The sequence below is a fragment of the Oncorhynchus mykiss genome, chromosome 27 (assembly GCF_013265735.2).
Source record: "Oncorhynchus mykiss isolate Arlee chromosome 27, USDA_OmykA_1.1, whole genome shotgun sequence".
NCBI classification, from domain to species: domain Eukaryota; kingdom Metazoa; phylum Chordata; class Actinopteri; order Salmoniformes; family Salmonidae; genus Oncorhynchus; species Oncorhynchus mykiss.
Window position 1 is genome coordinate 2,868,428 of NC_048591.1, and position 21,495 is coordinate 2,889,922.

A 21,495-nucleotide genomic window follows, 5' to 3' on the forward strand; every position below is an offset into this window, starting at 1 on the left:
TGACACCAGTCAGTGAGTTCGACGTGCTAAAGTCCAACCTCAAAACATAAATGGAAAAACCAAAGCCTGTAACAGCTTAAGACAACAAATATATCCTATATTTTTGTTGGACAAGTTTTCTTACCACGAACAGAAAACAACTTGCTGTCAACAATTGAAAACAAGAAAAAACACATTTCTAAATAATAATATACAATCATATTATTCTTTTTTTCTTTTTAGAGAATCTTAAAACTCACTAGCTTCTAGAACTCTCGTCCCCTTGGAACGAACAAAACTCAAATCATGCGCCGAATACAACAGGTAGACCTAACAGTGAAATGCTGAATACAACAGGTGTAGTAGACCTAACAGTAAAATGTTGACTTACAAGCCCCTAACCAACAGTGCAGTTTAAAAAAAATACATAAAATAAAATAAAAAACTAATCTCCAACACGGAAAAACGTGTCAAAATAAATTGTGACCCATGATAACACACGGGCTAAATGCAAAACACAGATCTTTTTGACTGCCACGACAATTGAGACAATCAGCGACCAAGTTGTTCCAAAGACATGTCTGATATCAAGAGGAAACTCCTGCAATATCAGTAGTAACTTTCCACCTCACTGCGGAGCTTCTCTCTCTTTTCAGGTTTCAGGTTTCATTCGATAGGCATGTTGTTGGATCGGGGCCCAGTCCCCAGTGTCGTGCTCTAGTACATTTGGGTTGGCACATCTGAGAATGAACCCTGATATTCTAAAAGCAGGGCAACAATGTCAATATAATTGTACCCAAAAATTGTCAGTTGGTTGCATAAATAATTATTACTAAATGTTACATAATTGTAAATATGAAATATCAAAAACAAATGTACACACCCCTTTGTTAATATGTATTGGCAATAATTAACTGAATGGTGAGGCATGGAATTTAAAAACATGTATCTTTTGTCAGGCTGAATGTTTGAAATATGAGGTGATTTGAGTCATGCTTCTTCAGTAATGGAATAAAGACAATTAGCATTTGAATGATGTAAAGAAATACTGGAGTGATGTTGGATTGTTAATACAATTGATTATAAACTCAATTCATTATACTGTGACAAGGTGTATAGGCTGTAAGTACCTTGAAATTAAGTTGTTTTCAAGTAATTGAAAAAACAACCCGAAAATACATCTTTTCAACTTTCACTTTCAGCTACAACCGAACATACAGTGCCTTCCCGAAAGTATTCGGCCCCCTTGAACTTTGCGACCTTTTGCCACATTTCAGGCTTCAAACAAAGATATAAAACTGTATTTTTTTGTGAAGAATCAACAACAAGTGGGACACAATCATGAAGTGGAACGACATTTATTGGATATTTCAAACTTTTTTAACAAATCAAAAACTGAAAAATTGGGCGTGCAAAATTATCAACTCTCCGTATAAATGGGTTCAACATTCTGACATTCATTCAAATAATGCTACTACAATGTTAAAACATTCTACATTGTGACATTATTTCATTGATATCATGAAACAACTCCTTCATGTATGTATTTTCTGATGTTTAATAAGAGATCTTTTATCAGAGTATCTCTTCCCACATTGATTACAGCTACATGGCTTCTCTCCTGTGTGTGTTCTCTGGTGAGATACCAGGCTGCTGAGCTGAGTAAAACTTCTTCCACATTGATCACAGCAATAAGATTTCTCTCCTGTGTGTATTATCTGGTGTACAGTCAGAAGGCCAGATGAAGCAAAACTCTTCCCACATTGATTAGTTATATGATTTCTCTCCTGTGTGTGTTCTCTGGTGTATAGTTACATAGCTAGATGTAGTAAAACTCTTCCCACATTGATTAGTTATATGATTTCTCTCCTGTGTGTGTTCTCTGGTGTGTTGCCAGATGTACCAAAACCCTTTCCACATTGATCACAGCTACATGGTTTCTCTCCTGTGTGTGTTCTCTGGTGTATAGTTAGATAGCTAGATGTAGTAAACTCTTCCCACATTGATCACAGCTATAACGTTTCTCTCCTGTGTGTGTTCTCTATTTTGTCAGACAGACAGATGTACCGAAACCCTTTCCACATTGAGCACAACTATATGGTTTCTCTCCTTTGTGTATTCTCTGATTTATAGCGAGAAAGTTTGACTCAGTAAAACTCTTCCCACATTGATCAAAGCCATAAGGTTTCTCTCCAGTGGGAATTCTTTGATGTATTTTAAGGTCTGATGAAGAGTTGATTTTTTCCCCACAGTCAGAGCAGCAATGAGTTATCTTCCCTGTGGATATCTGCTGGTGTTTCTTGAGTTGATCTGATCTGGAAAGACTCTTCTCTGCCTTGTCAGCATCATGATGTTGTTGAGGCTCCTCAGAGGATCCACGCTAGTTCCGTCTCTCTCCTGTGTGAATGACAAAGTCAGACAGATGGTTAAAGGCCCACAACAGCAGAAATCCACTGTTTATTTGAGGTAAAAGAGGATACCCAGAGCATACCCATGAGTTGTACAACAATTGACGTCTGTTAAATTATTTGACAATTAAGACAGTCAAGTTAGCAACAAGTCATATTTCGTCTTGTTTTCACATTACTGGTAACTATAAATAAGTTATTCAAGTTTTTGAAATCCTAAGCAGTGTGCCAGACGACTATTGGTCTCCAAAGCAGGCCCTTGTCTGTGTTTGCTAAAATTGCAGCACGAGGGCAATGCACAAACAATTTTAATGCAGAAACACCTCCCTGCTAATGAGGAAACCGATAGTTATGGATGTTGTATATCTGCCTGGAGCAAAAATGGTGAGCAAAGATTTTAGTTTTTCACAAAGTATTCTGAATATTACAGCACAAGATCAGGAGTGCTACTCAAGGAAACTCACATTAAGCTCTGTGTCTATTCACTAATTCACCACCGTGGGGGAAAACTCAGGGGAGTTCTCATAGGCTGACTGCAAAAATGGCCTCCATTTACAGGTTGAAAATTCGTACATTTCACACTACGTTTGGATTATAATTGTAAGGCTCGCTTGAATGTCCTGGCTAATATGTTAGTGTTTTTGTCGCAAATCAACTGCTATATACTTAAAAAAACACTTAACCAGTAAAATGCTCTTTGGCTAGCTTTAACATCAGCCATAACGTCACCTAACAATAACATAGACCTAGGATTATAAATCATTTAATATTTCAGGTGAAGCATGGAAACTAAAATGTCTGTCATGACATTTCATAACCTGATAATTTTGTGAATAATCGCAGTAGGCTACTCCGTAAGGGGTTGTCATTCTAAATGTCCTGAATAGAGGGAAATAGCTCTGTGTGTTGTACAATAGCCTACCCATCAAGGAACCGTTCTCTACACATTATGAGCAAAGTATCTCCATTTCCAAACAGACTAACGAGACCCTACTGTAAATCAAGCAGTTAATAATATTATAAACATCAATGTGTTAGGCATGTTGGATCCAACGTGGAGCACAGCATAACTGTCTTTACCAGAGTAATGAATGAAGAAGCACTTTGGTTGTTGTTGCATGTCGTGATGTTTGTCATGTGACTGGCATTCAGAAAATGATTTCCTGGATCAGCTGATGATAGTTAAACATGTGACTGTAACAAAACAGCTACACTATTAAGAATTGTGTGTAATTATTGAAAAATCGCGTTAATGACAGTATCCATTTGGGTGTTGTCAATAAAGTTATGGTGACTCTCGGTTACAACCATTGGATTTAGCAAACTCTGAAATTATTTAGGATTTCTGTGTCCATGAAAACTGTTTTCCCAGCGCAACATAAGGAGACACTAAATGTTACGTAGTTAGAGAGCATTTCAGAGATCTGAATACACAAAAACTGTCTGACAGCAAGATCTAGTATTTAAGTTGAAGTTCATCATATGACAAGCGTAACGTTATGACTATAACTACTGTTCCCTGAAGGAGGGAAACTAGGTACAACATACTATTAAATCCATGCCTCCCTGGAAGCCCTGCCTTCCACAGGTGATGAGCGTGAGGCTCGGGTTTATTCCTTAAATGTAATACCGCTCTTCACCGACCCAGGAAGTGGCGGGGCCAAACAGGTGTTGTAACTCGTTCATAACTGGCACGCAGATCGGTAGAAATGATCAGATAAATTGGCTCTCTAAATGGAAGTAGTTTGCAGATTTTACCAGAAACTTCATGAGCATAACGTCAGAATTTAGGAAGGCCAGCAGCAGGTCGGTTGGTTATTTTCTTCTGGTTAAATTGATCTCTGGCGTCCTCAAGTCATTTGTGTTAATTATTTAATCAAACGCTTGATGCTTCAGTTCAGTTCAAGTTCGGCACAAACAGTTGATTTGATGCAACACATACAGTTGATTTGATTCAACACACACAGATGATTTAATTAAACACATACAGAGGATTTGATTAAACACATACAGTTGATTTGATTCAACACACACAGATGATTTAATTAAACACATACAGAGGATTTGATTAAACACATACAGTTGATTTGATTCAACACACACAGATGATTTAATTAAACACATACAGAGGATTTGATTAAACACATACAGTTGATTTGATTCAACACATACAGTTGATTTCATTCAACACAGGGGGTGTGTCTATATGGAAAAATACACGTCATAACATTTCAACCAATCAATTGGTAGAAAGAGAACAGTATGTTTTTGTTATCTGGGACACCCTGGAACAAACAGTGCATTCAGACCCCTTCCTTTTGACACATTTTGTTACGTTATATTCTATTCTGAAATGGATGATTTATTACATATACATACATTTATTAATGATCAATCTACAGACAATACCTCATAATGACATCACAATACCCCATAAAAGTGAGAGAAAAAAGTTTAGAAATGCTTGCATACCAGTGGTTGTATCTCTCTAGGTCATGCCAGTAGGTTACAGTAGGTTGTATCTCTCTAGGGCATGCCAGTAGGTTACAGTAGGTTGTATCCAAGTGGAAACAATTATCAACCCAATGTGGAAAATGTTGAATTTGGTCAACAACAAAATTAATGGCATATTTGCTACGTGAGGTTTACTTGATCCAACAGAAGTTTCGTAATGCTTAAGTTGTTATGTGGACACGTGACATACTACATGCCGTGCCCCCCAGTCTACGGTCAGCAGATAGACCCTTCTCAAATATATATGTTAAGTCACTTTTTGGAAACGAAACAGAGAAAACAAGGGGTAGCTTGCTCTCTACGTCGTCTGATTCTAGACATATCAGTCATCATCCTAGGGCCCTCCGTTGAAGAGGTATTGACGAGCCAACTCCGAATATCCAAAGTTAAAAAGACAGTTAATGCTGAACTTACTGGTGTTAATCAGATCCCCTATCTCCACCTCTACCTCTTCCAATGTGACAGTAATATCCCCTTCTCCCCTTCCCTCTTCACTCCAAAAACTGCATCCTCCTCTTCTTTTACTGTAACATCCCCCCCCTCTTTCACTCTGAAAAGGGTCTGAATACTTAAGTTAATCAATGTAAAAAAAAATGTTTAAAAAAACAAAAAAACTTTTTGGTTTGTCATTATGGGGTATTGTGGTGTCATTATGGGGTATTGTGTGTAGATTGATGAGGGGTAAAAAAAAATCTTCCATTTTAGGATAAGGCTGTAATGTAACAAAATGTGGAAAAAGTGAAGGGGTCTGAATACTTATGAATGCACTATCATATAGCTAATACTAATACCTAATACCCCACACCCTATAGCGAATACCGCACACCCTATAGCTAATACTAATACCTAATAGCCTACACCCTATAGCTAATATTAACACCTAATAGCATACACCCTATAGCTAATACTAATACCTAATAGCCTACACCCTATAGCTAATACTAATACCTAATAGCATACACCCTATAGCTAATATTAATACCTAATAGTCTACACCCTATAGCTAATACTAATACCTAATACCCTACACCCTATAACTAATATTAATACCTAATAGCCTACACCCTACAGCTAATGCTAATACCCTACACCAGATAGCTAATACTAATGCCTAATACCCTACACCCTATAGCTAATACTAATACCCTACACCTTATAGCTAATACTAATACCCAACACCTTATAGCTAATACTAACACTAATACCCTACACCCTATAGCTAATACCCTACACCCAATAGCTAATACCCTACACCCTACACCCTATAGCTAATACTAATACTAATACTAATACCCTACACCCTATAGCTAATACTAATACTAATACCCTACATCCTATAGCTCATACTAATACTAATACCCTACACCCTATAGCTAATACCAATACTAATAGCCTACACCCTAAAGCTAATACTAATACTAATACCCTACACCCTATAGCTAATACCCTACACCCAATAGCTAATACCCTACACCCTACACCCTACACCCTATAACTAATACTAATACTAATACTAATACCCTACACCCTATAGCTAATACTAATACTAATACCCTACATCCTATAGCTCATACTAATACTAATACCCTACACCCTAAAGCTAATACTAATACTAATACCCTACACCCTATAGCTAATACTAATACCCTACACCCTATAGCTAATACCCTACACCCCATAGCTAATACTAATACTAATACTAATACCCTACACCCTATAGCGAATACTAATACCCTACACCCTATAGCTAATACTAATACTAATACCCTACATCCTACAGCTAATACTAATACTAATACCCTACACCCTATAGCTAATACCAATATTAATACCATACACCCTATAGCTAATACTAATAGCCTACATCCTATAGCTAATACTAATACTAATACCCCCCACCCTGTAGCTAATACTAATACCTAAAACCCTACACCCAATAACTAATACTAATACTAATACCCTACACCCTATAGCTAATACTTATACCCTACACCTAATACTAATTGTCATGTACTGTCATGTTGTGTCTTGTCTCTGTCCTTTCCCTTCACCCTGTCTCCCTCTGCTGGTCGTTGTTAGGTTACCTTTTCTCCCCCGCTTTCCCCCAGCTGTTCCTTGTCTCCTCTTGACTACCTCGTCACCCCTTCTCCCACCTGTTCCCCTTTTCCCTCTGATTAGTCCCCTATATCTCTCTCTGTTTTTGTTCCTGTCCTTGTCGGATTCTTGTTTGTTGTGTTTCATGCCTGAGCCAGACTATCGTCATGTTTGCTGTAACCTTGTCCTGTCCTGTCGGAATCTGCCGGTCTATCTGAGCCTACCTATGTTTGGTTATTAAAGAAGCTCTGTTTAAGTTAGTTCGCTTTTGGGTCCTCATTCACTCACCGTAACAGAAGAATCCGACCAAGAATGGACCCAGCGACTTCGGATCCTCTCCACTCAGCCGTCGGGATCCAGGGAGCGATGCTAGGCAGACACGAGCAGGAAGTGTCTGCTGCTCGACATGCCGTTGAGACCCTGGCCACCCAAGTCTCCAACCTCACAGAACAGGTTCACCATCTCCGCCTCGATCCACCGGCCACTTCCAGGGCTTTCGAATCTCCGGAGCCCAGAATCAATAACCCGCCATGTTACTCTGGGGAGCCCACTGAATGCCGCTCGTTCCTCACCCAGTGTGATATTGTGTTTTCTCTCCAGCCCAACACTTACTCCAGGAGCACTGCTCGTGTCGCCTACGTCATATCTCTCCTTATTGGACGGGCTCGTGAGTGGGGCACGGCAATCTGGGAGGCAAGGGCTGAGTGTACTAACCAGTATCAGGACTTTAAGGAGGAGATGATACGGGTTTTTGATCGATCTGTTTTTGGGGAGGAGGCTTCCAGGGCCCTGTCTTCCCTATGTCAAGGTAATCGATCCATAACAGACTACTCTATTGAGTTTCGCACTCTTGCTGCCTCCAGTGGCTGGAACGAGCCGGCTTTGCTCGCTCGTTTTCTGGAGGGTCTCCGCGCAGAGGTAAAGGATGAGATTCTCTCCCGGGAGGTTCCTTCCAGCGTGGATTCCTTGATTGAACTCGCTATTCGCATTGAGCGACGGGTTGATCTTCGTCACCGAGCTCGTGGAAAGGAGCTCGCGTTCTCCGTTGCCCCCCTCTCCGCATCACTACCATCTTCCTCTGCCGGCTCGGGTGCTGAGCCCATGCAGCTGGGAGGTATCCGCATCTCGACTAAGGAGAGGGAACGGAGAATCACCAACCGCCTCTGTCTCTATTGCGGTTCCGCTGGTCATTTTGTCACTTCATGTCCAGTAAAAGGCCAGAGCTCGTCAGTAAGCGGAGGGCTACTGGTGAGCGCTACTACTCCTGTCTCTCCTTCAAGATCCTGCACTACCTTGTCGGTCCATCTACGCTGGACCGGTTCGTCAGCTTCCTGCAGTGCCTTAATAGACTCTGGGGCGGAGGGCTGTTTTATGGACGAGACCTGGGCTCGGGAACATGACATTCCTCTCAGACAGTTAAAGGAGCCCACGGCCTTGTTCGCCCTGGATGGTAGTCCTCTCCCCAGGATTCAGCGTGAGACGCTACCTTTAACCCTCACTGTTTCTGGTAATCATAGTGAAACCATTTCTTTTTTAATTTTTCGTTCACCTTTTACACCTGTTGTTTTGGGCCATCCCTGGCTAGTTTGTCATAATCCTTCCATTAATTGGTCTAGTAATTCTATCCTCTCCTGGAACGTCTCTTGTCATGTGAAATGTTTAATGTCTGCTATCCCTCCTGGTTCCTCTGTCTCTTCTTCACAGGAGGAGCCTGGTGATTTGACAGGGGTGCCGGAGGAATATCACGATCTGCGCACGGTGTTCAGTCGGTCCAGGGCCACCTCTCTTCCTCCACACCGGTCGTATGATTGTAGTATTGATCTCCTTCCGGGAACCACCCCCCCCCGGGGTAGACTATACTCTCTGTCGGCTCCCGAACGTAAGGCTCTCGAAGATTATTTGTCTGTAGCTCTTGACGCCGGTACCATAGTCCCCTCCTCCTCTCCCGCCGGAGCGGGGTTTTTTTTTGTCAAGAAGAAGGACGGGTCTCTGCGCCCCTGCATAGATTATCGAGGGCTGAATGACATAACAGTGAAGAATCGTTATCCGCTTCCTCTTATGTCTTCAGCCTTCGAGATCCTGCAGGGAGCCAGGTTTTTCACTAAGTTGGACCTTCGTAACGCTTACCATCTCGTGCGCATCAGGGAGGGGGACGAGTGGAAGACGGCGTTTAACACTCCGTTAGGGCACTTTGAATACCGGGTTCTTCCTTTCGGCCTCGCTAACGCTCCAGCTGTCTTTCAGGCATTAGTCAATGATGTCCTGAGAGACATGCTGAACATCTTTGTTTTCGTTTACCTTGACGATATCCAGATTTTTTCACCGTCACTCCAGATTCATGTTCAGCACGTTCGACGTGTCCTCCAGCGCCTTTTAGAGAATTGTCTTTTTGTGAAGGCTGAGAAGTGCACTTTTCATGCCTCCTCCGTTACATTTCTCGGTTCTGTTATTTCCGCTGAAGGCATTAAGATGGATCCCGCTAAGGTCCAAGCTGTCATTGATTGGCCCGTCCCTAAGTCACGCGTCGAGCTGCAGCGCTTTCTCGGCTTCGCGAACTTCTATCGTCGTTTCATCCGTAATTTCGGTCAGGTGGCAGCTCCTCTCACAGCCCTTACTTCTGTCAAGACGTGCTTTAAGTGGTCCGTTTCCGCCCAGGGAGCTTTTGATCTCCTCAAGAATCGTTTTACATCCGCTCCTATCCTTGTTACACCTGACGTCTCTAGACAGTTCGTTGTCGAGGTTGACGCGTCAGAGGTGGGCGTGGGAGCCATTCTTTCTCAGCGCTCCCTCTCTGACGACAAGGTCCACCCATGCGCGTATTTTTCTCATCGCCTGTCGCCGTCGGAACGTAACTATGATGTGGGTAACCGCGAACTGCTCGCCATCCGGTTAGCCCTAGGCGAATGGCGACAGTGGTTGGAGGGGGCGACCGTTCCTTTTGTCGTTTGGACTGACCATAGGAACCTTGAGTACATCCGTTCTGCCAAACGACTTAATGCGCGTCAGGCGCGTTGGGCGCTGTTTTTCGCTCGTTTCGAGTTCGTGATTTCTTATCGTCCGGGCTCTAAGAACACCAAGCCTGATGCTTTGTCTCGTCTCTTCAGTTCTTCAGTAGCCTCCACTGACCCCGAGGGGATTCTCCCTGAGGGGCGTGTTGTCGGGTTGACTGTCTGGGGAATTGAGAGGCAGGTAAAGCAAGCGCTCACTCACACTCCGTCGCCGCGCGCTTGTCCTAGGAACCTTCTTTTCGTTCCCGTTCCTACTCGTCTGGCCGTTCTTCAGTGGGCTCACTCTGCCAAGTTAGCCGGCCACCCTGGCGTTCGGGGTACGCTTGCTTCCATTCGCCAGCATTTTTGGTGGCCCACCCGGGAGCATGACACGCGTCGTTTCGTGGCTGCTTGTTCGGTCTGCGCGCAGACTAAGTCCGGTAACTCTCCTCCTGCCGGCCGTCTCAGGCCGCTTCCTATTCCCTCTCGACCGTGGTCTCACATCGCCTTAGATTTTGTCACCGGACTGCCTTCGTCAGCGGGGAAGACTGTTATTCTTACGGTTGTCGATAGGTTCTCTAAGGCGGCTCATTTCATTCCCCTTGCTAAGCTTCCTTCTGCTAAAGAGACGGCACAAATCATCATCGAGAATGTTTTCAGAATTCATGGCCTTCCGTCAGACGTCGTTTCGGACAGAGGTCCGCAATTCACGTCTCAATTTTGGAGGGAGTTTTGCCGTTTGATTGGGGCTTCCGTCAGTCTCTCTTCCGGCTTTCACCCCCAGTCTAACGGTCAAGCAGAACGGGCCAATCAGACTATTGGTCGCATCTTACGCAGTCTTTCTTTTCGCAACCCTGCGTCTTGGTCAGAACAGCTCCCCTGGGCAGAATACGCCCACAACTCGCTTCCTTCGTCTGCGACCGGGCTATCTCCTTTTCAGAGTAGCCTCGGGTACCAGCCTCCGCTGTTCTCATCTCAGTTCGCCGAGTCCAGCGTCCCCTCCGCTCAGGCTTTTGTCCAACGTTGCGAGCGCACCTGGAAGAGGGTCAGGTCTGCACTTTGCCGTTATAGGACGCAGACTGTGAGGGCTGCTAATAAGCGTAGAACTAAGAGTCCTAGATATTGTCGCGGTCAGAGAGTTTGGCTCTCCACTCAGAACCTTCCCCTTAAGACGGCTTCTCGCAAGTTGACCCCGCGGTTCATTGGTCCGTTCCGTATTTCTCGGGTCATTAATCCTGTCGCAGTTCGACTTCTTCTTCCGCGATACCTTCGTCGCGTCCACCCGGTCTTCCATGTCTCCTGCATCAAGCCCGTCCTTCGCGCCCCCGCTCGTCTTCCCCCCCCCCCCCCCCCCCCATCCTTGTCGAGGGCGCACCCATCTACAGGGTCCGTAGAATTTTGGACATGCGTCCTCGGGGCCGTGGTCACCAGTACCTCGTAGATTGGGAGGGGTACGGTCCTGAGGAGAGGAGTTGGGTTCCCTCTCGGGACGTGCTGGACCGTGCGCTGATCGAGGATTTCCTCCGTTGCCGCCAGGTTTCCTCCTCGAGTGCGCCAGGAGGCGCTCGGTGAGTGGGGGGGTACTGTCATGTACTGTCATGTTGTGTCTTGTCTCTGTCCTTTCCCTTCACCCTGTCTCCCTCTGCTGGTCGTTGTTAGGTTACCTTTTCTCCCCCGCTTTCCCCCAGCTGTTCCTTGTCTCCTCTTGACTACCTCGTCACCCCTTCTCCCACCTGTTCCCCTTTTCCCTCTGATTAGTCCCCTATATCTCTCTCTGTTTTTGTTCCTGTCCTTGTCGGATTCTTGTTTGTTGTGTTTCATGCCTGAGCCAGACTATCGTCATGTTTGCTGTAACCTTGTCCTGTCCTGTCGGAATCTGCCGGTCTATCTGAGCCTACCTATGTTTGGTTATTAAAGAAGCTCTGTTTAAGTTAGTTCGCTTTTGGGTCCTCATTCACTCACCGTAACACTAATACCTAATAGCCTATACCCTATAGCTAATACTAATACCCTACACCCTATAGCTAATACTAATACCCTACACCCTATAGCTGATACTAATACTAATACCCTGCACCCTATAGCTAATACTAATACTAATACCCTACACCTTATAGCTAATACTAATACCCTACACCCAATAGCTAATACTAATACCCTACACCCTATAGCTAATACTAATACTAATACCCTACACCTTATAGCTAACACTAATACCCTACACCCTATAGCTAATACTGATACACTACACCTTATAGCTAATACTAATACCCTACACCCTATAGCTAATACTAATACCCCCTATAGCTAATACTAATACTAATACCCTACACCCTATAGCTAATATTAATACCCTACACCCTATAGCTAATACTAATACTAATAGCCTACACCCAATAGCTAATACTAATACCCTACCTTATAGCATCTAATGCACTGTATACTCCTGGTAGAGTTTTCTACCGCTACCCAATCTTAGGAGAGTACATAGGAGGCACTATACTGTGTGTCTGCAGGTGTCTATCTGGTCAAAACCACTGATACAGGAGCCCCTCCACCCTCTGGTGGGATGGATCATGTCTACAGAGAAACCTAGATTTGAATACTTAGATTTGTGTGTATTGGGTATATGTTGTGAAATTGTTAGATATTACTTGTTAGATACTACTGCACTGTCGGAGCTAAAACCACAAGCATTTCACAACACCCGCAATAACATCTGCTAAACATGTGGACGTGACCAATAAAATGTTGTTTTGATTTAAAAACAGAAAAACATCCTATTTAACAAAGGTGTTTTTGGCTGGGGTCAAAATGACTCCATAGGATTTGAATTTGTTAAAAGTCCATATTGATACAGAAACACTAAACCATGATTTAGATATATTAATAACAAGTTGATTGACAAAGTAATGAAAAATTGGAAGAATTGAACAAACCATATTTTGGCTATGATAAAATATATGTATCTGGGGTCAAAATGATCCATGTCAGATGTATGGTTCATTGCAAATATGTAGTGAGTGTAAAGTTTGTTTTAAATTCTCCCTCATTAAACACGAATCAATCAACACATGCTTCTCTTTGAACGACTTAATATAATAATCAACTTTTATGAAATAAATTAAATAAAAACTTTTGGTTCCTCAACTGCGTTGCCCACTTCAGTCAGCAGATGGCGATGTGCGTCTGTTAGGTTCAGGCGACGCTGCCAGTGTGACGTATAATCTAGTCGACGCTCCTTCAACAACAACAGCTAGTCAGACACCTCGGTAGCTTTCTAGCAAACATAGCTACAACATTCACGCTCTTTACACTGTTTTGGTGTATATTAATCGCTGTGTATAAAACACACGTCTGTCGTATGTACTTGTTGGCTCATTTGATTATATATTTACGTTGTTTGTCAGCTAGCTGGTTTGCTAAGTTAGCTTAGAACTAGGCAAGTCGCTAATGCTAACTAGCTAACATCCCCGACCATGAGTTCACTAAGCTACTCTTCTCCTGATAAAGAAGAGGAGGTCTGCTGGACGGAGAAAGTAACTCTCGTTAAAGAGGAGGAGGAAGAGGGGGCTGTTTCAATAAAAAAACAAGTGAAGGGTGAGGCTGTTACAGTGAAAGAAGAAGAGAAAGACGTTTCAGTGAAAGAAGAGGAAGACTCGTTCAGAGTGAAAGAGGAGGAGGATGTTACAGTGGAGAAAGAGAAAGAGGAGGATGCATTTTTTGGACTGAAAGAGGAGGAGGGGGAGATGACTGTCACATCCAAAAAGGAGGAGGAAACTGGATATCTGGTCCCGGTTATCCAAACTCATCTTAAGGCAACCAATGGTTCTAACGATGAACTGAGCCGTAAGATGGTTTTGAGAAACGGGGCCCTGATTAACACTAGTAAGTACTGTCTTAAGTACAGAGGCACAAACTCTGCAGTTGTTGAACTGATGTTTGGTGTTAAAGGCGAAATCTGCCATTGTTACATCTATGTTTGGACTTTTAAATTATTTATTTATAGCCATTGATTCTTGAAGAATATAACACATGCCTCATGAGCTTAGTTCAACTGTTGTACCCCATCAGGACCCCAAATAAACTTGTTTAACTCCAATGTTTGGAAACAATGTAAATCAACACTGTATAGCCTCAACATGGTTAAATATATAATGTTGATGTCATGGATAGTCAGTCATTGCATCAATAGGTCTGTTTATGAATTTGAGAGTAGTTACATTTCTCCAGCCCATCCATCATCTTATTACCAAAACAGTGGTGGAATGACAGCTTTGTAATTGTTTAAACTGCAGATTGGTTGATGGGGATTTTTTTAAAAGGGACAACCTAGGATTTAAACAGAACAAAATGCCTGCCCTGAGACTTGATTTGGTAAACAGCTGAGGGATGGTGGTTTGAGAAATGTAACCACTCTCAAATTCATAGAGAAAGCTATTGTAGCCACCGTAACCCAACACCTAGCGACCTCGTCAAGAAGTTCAGACATCTTGGCGTAACAATTATAAGGTGTTGACTTGACAGTCGCTGGAACCAGGTTTGAGTTCAGCTCAGGGCTATCCCCTGAATTCTCTACACTATGAATACAAGGACTGGCCATCCATGATGTCATAATGATAGTTTAACCAGGTTTCTAGGCTATATAGGATATTCTAGAATTCATCCATGATGTCATAATGATAGTTTAACCAGGTTTCTAGGATATATAGTATATTCTATAATTCATCCATGATGTCATAATGATAGATTAACCAGGTTTCTAGGCTATATAGTATATTCTAGAATTCATCCATGATGTCATAATGATAGTTTAACCAGGTTTCTAGGATATATAGTATATTCTATAATTCATCCATGATGTCATAATGATAGATTAACCAGGTTTCTAGGCTATATAGTATATTCTATAATTCATCCATGATGTCATAATGATAGTTTAACCAGGTTTCTAGGATATATAGTATATTCTAGAATTCATCCATTATGTCATAATGATAGTTTAACCATGTTTCTAGGCTATATAGTATATTCTAGAATTGCCAGTGTAGATTTCTTGTGGGGGTCAAATTGTTAGAGCTGTTTATAAGTCATTGTTTAATATTCAGCCAATTTTATTCATTCCATTACAATTTAACCAGGGTCTGTAGTGACACCTCAAGCACTATGTCCTATCCAAGCCACATGGGAGCCCAAAATTGACTACCGTTGGCTGGCATGCATAACTTCCAGTGAATTAAGCTTACTGGTGTTCCCCCAGCGTTAGGGCAACCCCATTCCTATTTTAAATTCCTGGAGATTATTGGACATTTTCTAGTACCTTTAGAATTGTCCAGTATCTGTACTGTTTTCTTAGAAGTAGGTAGCAGAATCAATATATTTAACCATTAGACATATGTGATTGTGCAAAGCTGGATCAACACACCTGGTCATTCTGGGCCTTTGGACAGGAACATTGGTTAATCATTTGGAAGCACCATAGGCTTGGACTTGTGAAGGCCATTGGACAGGAACATTAGTTAATCAGTTATAGGCACCTGCAATAGGAGTGTGCATGTCTGTTTATTTTTGTGTCATTGCAATGGTCACGCCACCAATAGAATCAATGCCCTAATGTCTGAGCCAATCAGAGAATGGAAACTAAGCAGAAAGATAAGGGTGGCCAAGGCTAAAGGGTATTAATCATTTACATAAAGGGGAGTGACTATGTTATGCTGTGGGACAGTTTTTTGTAGTCTGAAATGCTCTCTAACTACGTCACATTTAGTGTCTCCTTATGTTGCGCTGGGAAAACAGTTTTCATGGGCACAGACATCCTAAATAATTTCAGAGTTTACTAAATCCAATGGTTCTAACCAACAGTCACCTTAACTTTAACACCCAAATCGATACTGTCATTATCGCGGTTCTTCAATAATTACACATAATACTTAATACTGTAGCTGTTTAGTTACAGTCACATGTTCAACAATCATCAGCTGATCCAGGAAATCATTTTCTGAATGACAGTCAAATGACAAACATCACGACATGCAACAACAACCAAAGTGCTTCTTCATTCATTACACCGGTAAAGACAGTTATGCCGTGCTCCACGTTGGATTCAACATCCCTAAAAAAAAATGGTGTTTATAATGTGTTATTGTGTGCTTGATTTACAGTAAGGTCTTGTTAGTCTGTTTGGACACAGAGATACTTTGTTCCTAATGTGTAGAGAACTGTTCCTTGATTGATTAGCTATTGTTCAACACACAGAGCTATTTTCCTTTATTCAGGTCATTTAGAATGACAACACATTACAGAGTAGCCTAGTGGGATTATTCACAAAATTATCTGGTGATCAGGTTATGAAATGTCATGACAAAGATATTTTAGTTTCCATGTTTCACCTGAAATATTAAATGATAGGTCTATGTTGTTTTAAGGTGAAATTATGGCTCCTACTGTTGGTCTATGTTATTGTTAGGTGAAGTGGGGCGGCAAGTGGGTCGGCAGGTAGTGGTTAGAGCGTTGGGCCAGTAACTGAAAGTTTATAAGATTGAATCCCCGAGCTGACAAGGTAAAAATCTGTCGTTCTCCCCCTGAGCAAGGCAGTTAACCTACTGTTCCTAGGCCGTCATTGTAAATAATAATTTGTTCTTAACTGACTTTCCCAGTTAAATAAAGGTCCAATGAAAAGCTATGGGTCCTACAGTAGCTCTGTGTTGTCATCAGGTGAAGTTATGGGTCCTACAGTTGGTCTATGTTGTTGTTAGGTAAAGTTATGGGCCAATTTGTTAAACACTTAGTGTTCAAACCCTCATTGTCAGGCTGATGGCAAAGCTAGCCAAAGAGCATTTTACTTGTTGAAGTGTTTAAAAAAAAGTATAAAGCATTCGATTTGCGACAATAACACAAACATCTTAAGCCGGAGATTCAAACAAACCTTACAATTATAATCCAAAAGTAATGTGAAATGCACTCATAAGCAACCTGGAAATGGAGGCTATTTTTGCTGTCAGCCTATGAGAACGCCCCTGAGTTTCCCCCCATGGTGGTGAATTTGTGAATAGACACAGAGCTTAATGTGAGTTTCCTTGAGTAGCACTCATGATCTTGCGCTGTAATATTCAGAATACATTGTGGAAAAACTAAAATCTTCACTCACCATTTTTGCTCCAGGCAGATATACTACATCCATAACTAGTGGTTTCCTCATTACCAGACATACTACATCCATAACTAGTGGTTTCCTCGTTACCAGATATACTACATCCATAACTAGTGGTTTCCTCGTTACCAGATATACTACATCCATAACTAGTGGTTTCCTCGTTACCAGATATACTACATCCATAACTAGTGGTTTCCTCATTACCAGATATACTACATCCATAACTAGTGGTTTCCTCGTTACCAGATATACAACATCCATAACTAGTGGTTTCCTCATTACCAGATATACAACATCCATAACTAGTGGTTTCCTCGTTACCAGATATACTACATCCATAACTAGTGGTTTGCTCGTTACCAGATATACTACATCCATAACTAGTGGTTTGCTCGTTACCAGATATACTACATCCATAACTAGTGGTTTCCTCGTTACCAGATATACTACATCCATAACTAGTGGTTTCCTCGTTACCAGATATACTACATCCATAACTAGTGGTTTCCTCATTACCAGATATACTACATCCATAACTAGTGGTTTCCTCATTACCAGATATGCAACATCCATAACTAGTGTTTTCCTCGTTAGCAAGGAGGAGTTTCTGCAACCAGATTGTTTCTACATCCATAATGTTGTGACGTTGTATCGGTTAATGTGACAACTGCTGCTCGCCGAATGATTAACTGTTTATAATTGCGTGATTAAATGAATCGGGCAGTTATTAACTCATTAACCTGGGGCACCATGGGAAAATTAGTTTTATTGAGTTTCTACTCAAATAATTTCAGAATATCGATTTTACAACAGTCGCTAATGAATCAATTTCCTCTACAGTCTCATTCTGAACGTCGCATATCCGTCAATCTGCACAAACCCGAGTCCCACCAATGAGTCTGTATCACACCAATTTTAGTTGATTATTTATTTACTAGCAAGCTAAAATGATATAAGATACACATACACAAAACACAGTTCTTGATTAGAACTTAGTACAACGGGCCAACACACGATGAAGCGTATTACTCAAAAGGGGGATTTAAAAGAGAGTAAAAGAGAAAGTACATGAGAGAAATATTCATTTGGGTGCATTTGTCAGCTATGCTTATTTTAACCCTAACCTGGCCAGAACTGCCGCTCTTATCGGTCGGAATATAATGATGTAATTGCGTGTTGAAGGTCTCCGATGGGGGGTTCCTCGGATGTTTCACTTCTCTGGTGTTACTCTCTGGTTGTCCTCACTTTGTCAGTGTCCTTGTCTTCGTGGTCTGTTTCCCCGCCCTTGTTCTGAAAGGGGTCTTCTGAGGACAGCCAGCCCTGTAGCTCAGGGCTCACAGCGTAGGAATGAAAGCAGTGTAGATGCACAATTCGATGAAGAGTGGTGACCGGGTGGTCCTGCTTGAATTCACTCTCTTAGACACAGTTACTCATCCATAGTATGGATTTGGTAGAGGGTTCCTTTGTCTTCAACCTCGTGTTGCGTTTTGGGTTCGTTGACTACTCAGACCTTGGCTGCAGCTCGGGTCACTTAGTTTAGCATGTTAATTCTTAACTCACATGTCTTATACCCTCGGGTCAGAAGTGGGTGTTTACGCCTTTTACCAAGTTAAGAGGCTGGAGGTCTGGATTTTTACTTAGATCCAATTTGAGACAACTAACTTCACATTTCATCTTTACCAAAACATTCGCTTTGATTTGGCCATTTTCCACACAACGTACAATGTCTAAACATCAAGTATACACTGGGAAAACTCTTAAAGTTACAATGTTTTCGTTATAACGTCGTCCTTTAACTTTTAATAACGAAACAAAAATGACATTCATTTTCATATTCCATCTTTCGTCATTACCACCTTTGTTGCCATTCGAAACTTATTGTCCTAAAGTCCAATTATTGCATGTTTAATTCTCTGAGGCTGGTTCTCCATAGTGAGAGGACAAAGTGATTTTGTCTGCTGCCTTAGATTTACAATGGGCGTGAGGTGTCATAAACCCCCCCCATCTTCATACCCCTTAATCTCTTCTCCTCTGGTGGGGGTGAGAGATCTCTCTGTCGGATTGTGGTCTCCGGTAACCCGACCAGGACAGTCATGACAATAACTAGCGGCTTCCTCATTAGCAGGGAGGAGTTTCTGCAACCAGATACACTACATCCATAACTAGCGGTTTCCTCATTAGCAGGGAGGAGTTTCTGCAACCAAATTGTGTGTGCTTTGCCCTTGTGCCGCAATTTTAGCAAACACAGAAAGTGGCCTATATTGGAGACCAAAAGTCGTCTGGCACATTGCTTAGGGTTTCATCAACTTTAATAACTTATTTCTAGCCTCCAATCATTGATTTTACTACTAATGTGAAAACAAAACAAAATATGACTATTGTTTCAAATTTTAAGGCAATTGTCAAATAATTTTAACATTGATTAGATGTCAGTTGTTGTACAACATCATGGCAACGCTGTCAGCATCACCTTTTACGGTGGATTCCGCTGTTGTGGGCCTTTTACCATCTGTCTGACTTTGTTGTTCACACAGGAGAGAGACAGGACTACCGTGGGTCCTCTGGGGAGCCTCAACAACCTCATGATGTTGACAAGGCAGAGAAGACTCTCTCCAGATCAGAACACGTCAAGAAACCCCAGCAGAGATCCACAGGGAAGAGAACTCACTGCTGCTCTGACTGTGGGAAGAGATTCACCACCTCATCAGGCATTAAAATTCATCAGAGAATCCACACAGGAGAGAAACCTCACGGCTGTGATCAATGTGGGAGGAGTTTTGTTCAATATGGCCATCTGAAGATACACCAGAGAACACACACAGGAGAGAAACCGTATAGCTGTACTCAATGTGGGAAGAGTTTTAGTCATTCAACCAGCCTGATATCACACCAGAGAACACACACAGGAGAGAAACCGTATAGCTGTGATGAATGTGGGGAGATTTTTACTCAGCTAAGCAGCCTGATATCACACCAGAGAACACACACGGGAGTGAAACCGTACAGCTGTGATGAATGTGGGAAGAGTTTTACTCAGCTAAGCAGCCTGATATCACACCAGAGAACACACACAGGCGAGAAACCTTATAGCTGTTCTGAATGTGGGAAGAGTTTTACTCAGCTAAGCAGCCTGATATCACACCAGAGAACACACACAGGAGAGAAACCTTATAGCTGTGATGAATGTGGGAAGATGTTTACTAGGTCTAGCAATCTGACTCTACACCAGAGAATACATACAGGAGAGAAACCTTTCAGCTGTACTCAATGTGGGAAGAGTTTTACTAAGCTAAGCAACCTCATATCACACCAGAGAACACACACAGGAGAGAAACCCTATAGCTGTGATCAATGTGGGAAGAGTTTTGTTCAATCTAGCTATCTGAAGATACACCAGAGAACACACACAGGAGAGAAACCTTTTAGCTGTACTCAATGTGGGAAGAGTTTTATTTCATCTAGCCTTCTGACAGTACACCAGAGAACACACACAGGAGAGAAACCTTATAGCTGTAATCAATGTGTGAAGAGTTTTGCTACATCTGGGCAGCTGACGATACACCAGAGAACACACACACAATGGAAATCTTTTAGCTCTAATTGATGTGGGAAGAGTTTTACTCGGTTAAACAGCCTGATACGACACCAGAGAACACACAGGAGAGAAATATCTTAGCTGTAATCAATGTGGGAAGAGATACTCTGATAAATGTTATCTGATCAAACATCAGAAAATACATGGAGTTGTTTCATGATATCAATGAAATCATGTCACAATGTAGAATGTTTTAACATTGTAGTAGGAGTATTTTAATGATGTCACAATGTAGAAGCCTAAATGTTTGCCCCTTTATCAATTGATTTCAACATGATATAGATATTAGCCTCAGGGGAAAAATCCAGGCTCAGAATTGAAAGTTGAGTTGTGTTACACTTACCACGTTGATGACCGACTTGAATCAAAATGCAACACTCCAAAATGTAGCTAGCTGTTTTCTTCAAATTGTCCTCTATCCAGTGATGTACACATTTCTCCCAGATTCCGTGTGGTTTTTGAGCTGTTAGTTTTAACAGGACTTGCAACCTAATCTCCCTCCTTTCGCAGTTGATTTCAACAGATGAGTTATGACACATAAGTGTTGCATTCCTTTGTTTAGCGACCCCTAAATTTAAATGCATCACTCCAAAATGTAGCTGACTGTCTTCTGCAGGTTGTCCTCTAACCAGCGAGGTAAAAGATATCTCAAATTTCCATGTGTTTTTTAGTTGTGTTAGTTTCTAATAACTAATAACCTAGTCGATATTAGTGATGTATTGCTACTTGTCAAAACAACAACGTTTCTGGTGTTTGTGAAGTTTA

The 21,495-nt window shown here is 41.9% G+C and overlaps 1 protein-coding gene across 1 annotated transcript; it reads left to right on the forward strand.

Annotated features, from left to right (window-relative positions):
* The first annotated feature begins 13,200 nt into the window (after positions 1-13,200).
* On the forward strand, positions 13,201-20,814 carry LOC110507335 (zinc finger protein 501). The gene is made up of 2 exons (XM_021587258.2): positions 13,201-13,870; positions 19,670-20,814. The coding sequence occupies exons 1-2, from the start codon at positions 13,462-13,464 to the stop codon at positions 20,737-20,739; spliced, it is 1,479 nt and encodes a 492-aa protein (XP_021442933.1). The 5' UTR covers positions 13,201-13,461; the 3' UTR covers positions 20,740-20,814.
* The last annotated feature ends 681 nt before the right edge of the window (positions 20,815-21,495 follow it).

What these genes read in the sequence shown, in the direction of transcription:
- LOC110507335 (XM_021587258.2), top strand. Translation starts at nt 13,462, where the DNA reads ATGAGTTCACTAAGCTACTCTTCTCCTGATAAAGAAGAGGAGGTCTGC. An exon ending in CGGGGCCCTGATTAACACTA is followed by an intron (nt 13,871 to 19,669) that starts GTAAGTACTGTC and finishes TTGTTCACACAG; the next exon opens with GAGAGAGACAGGACTACCGT.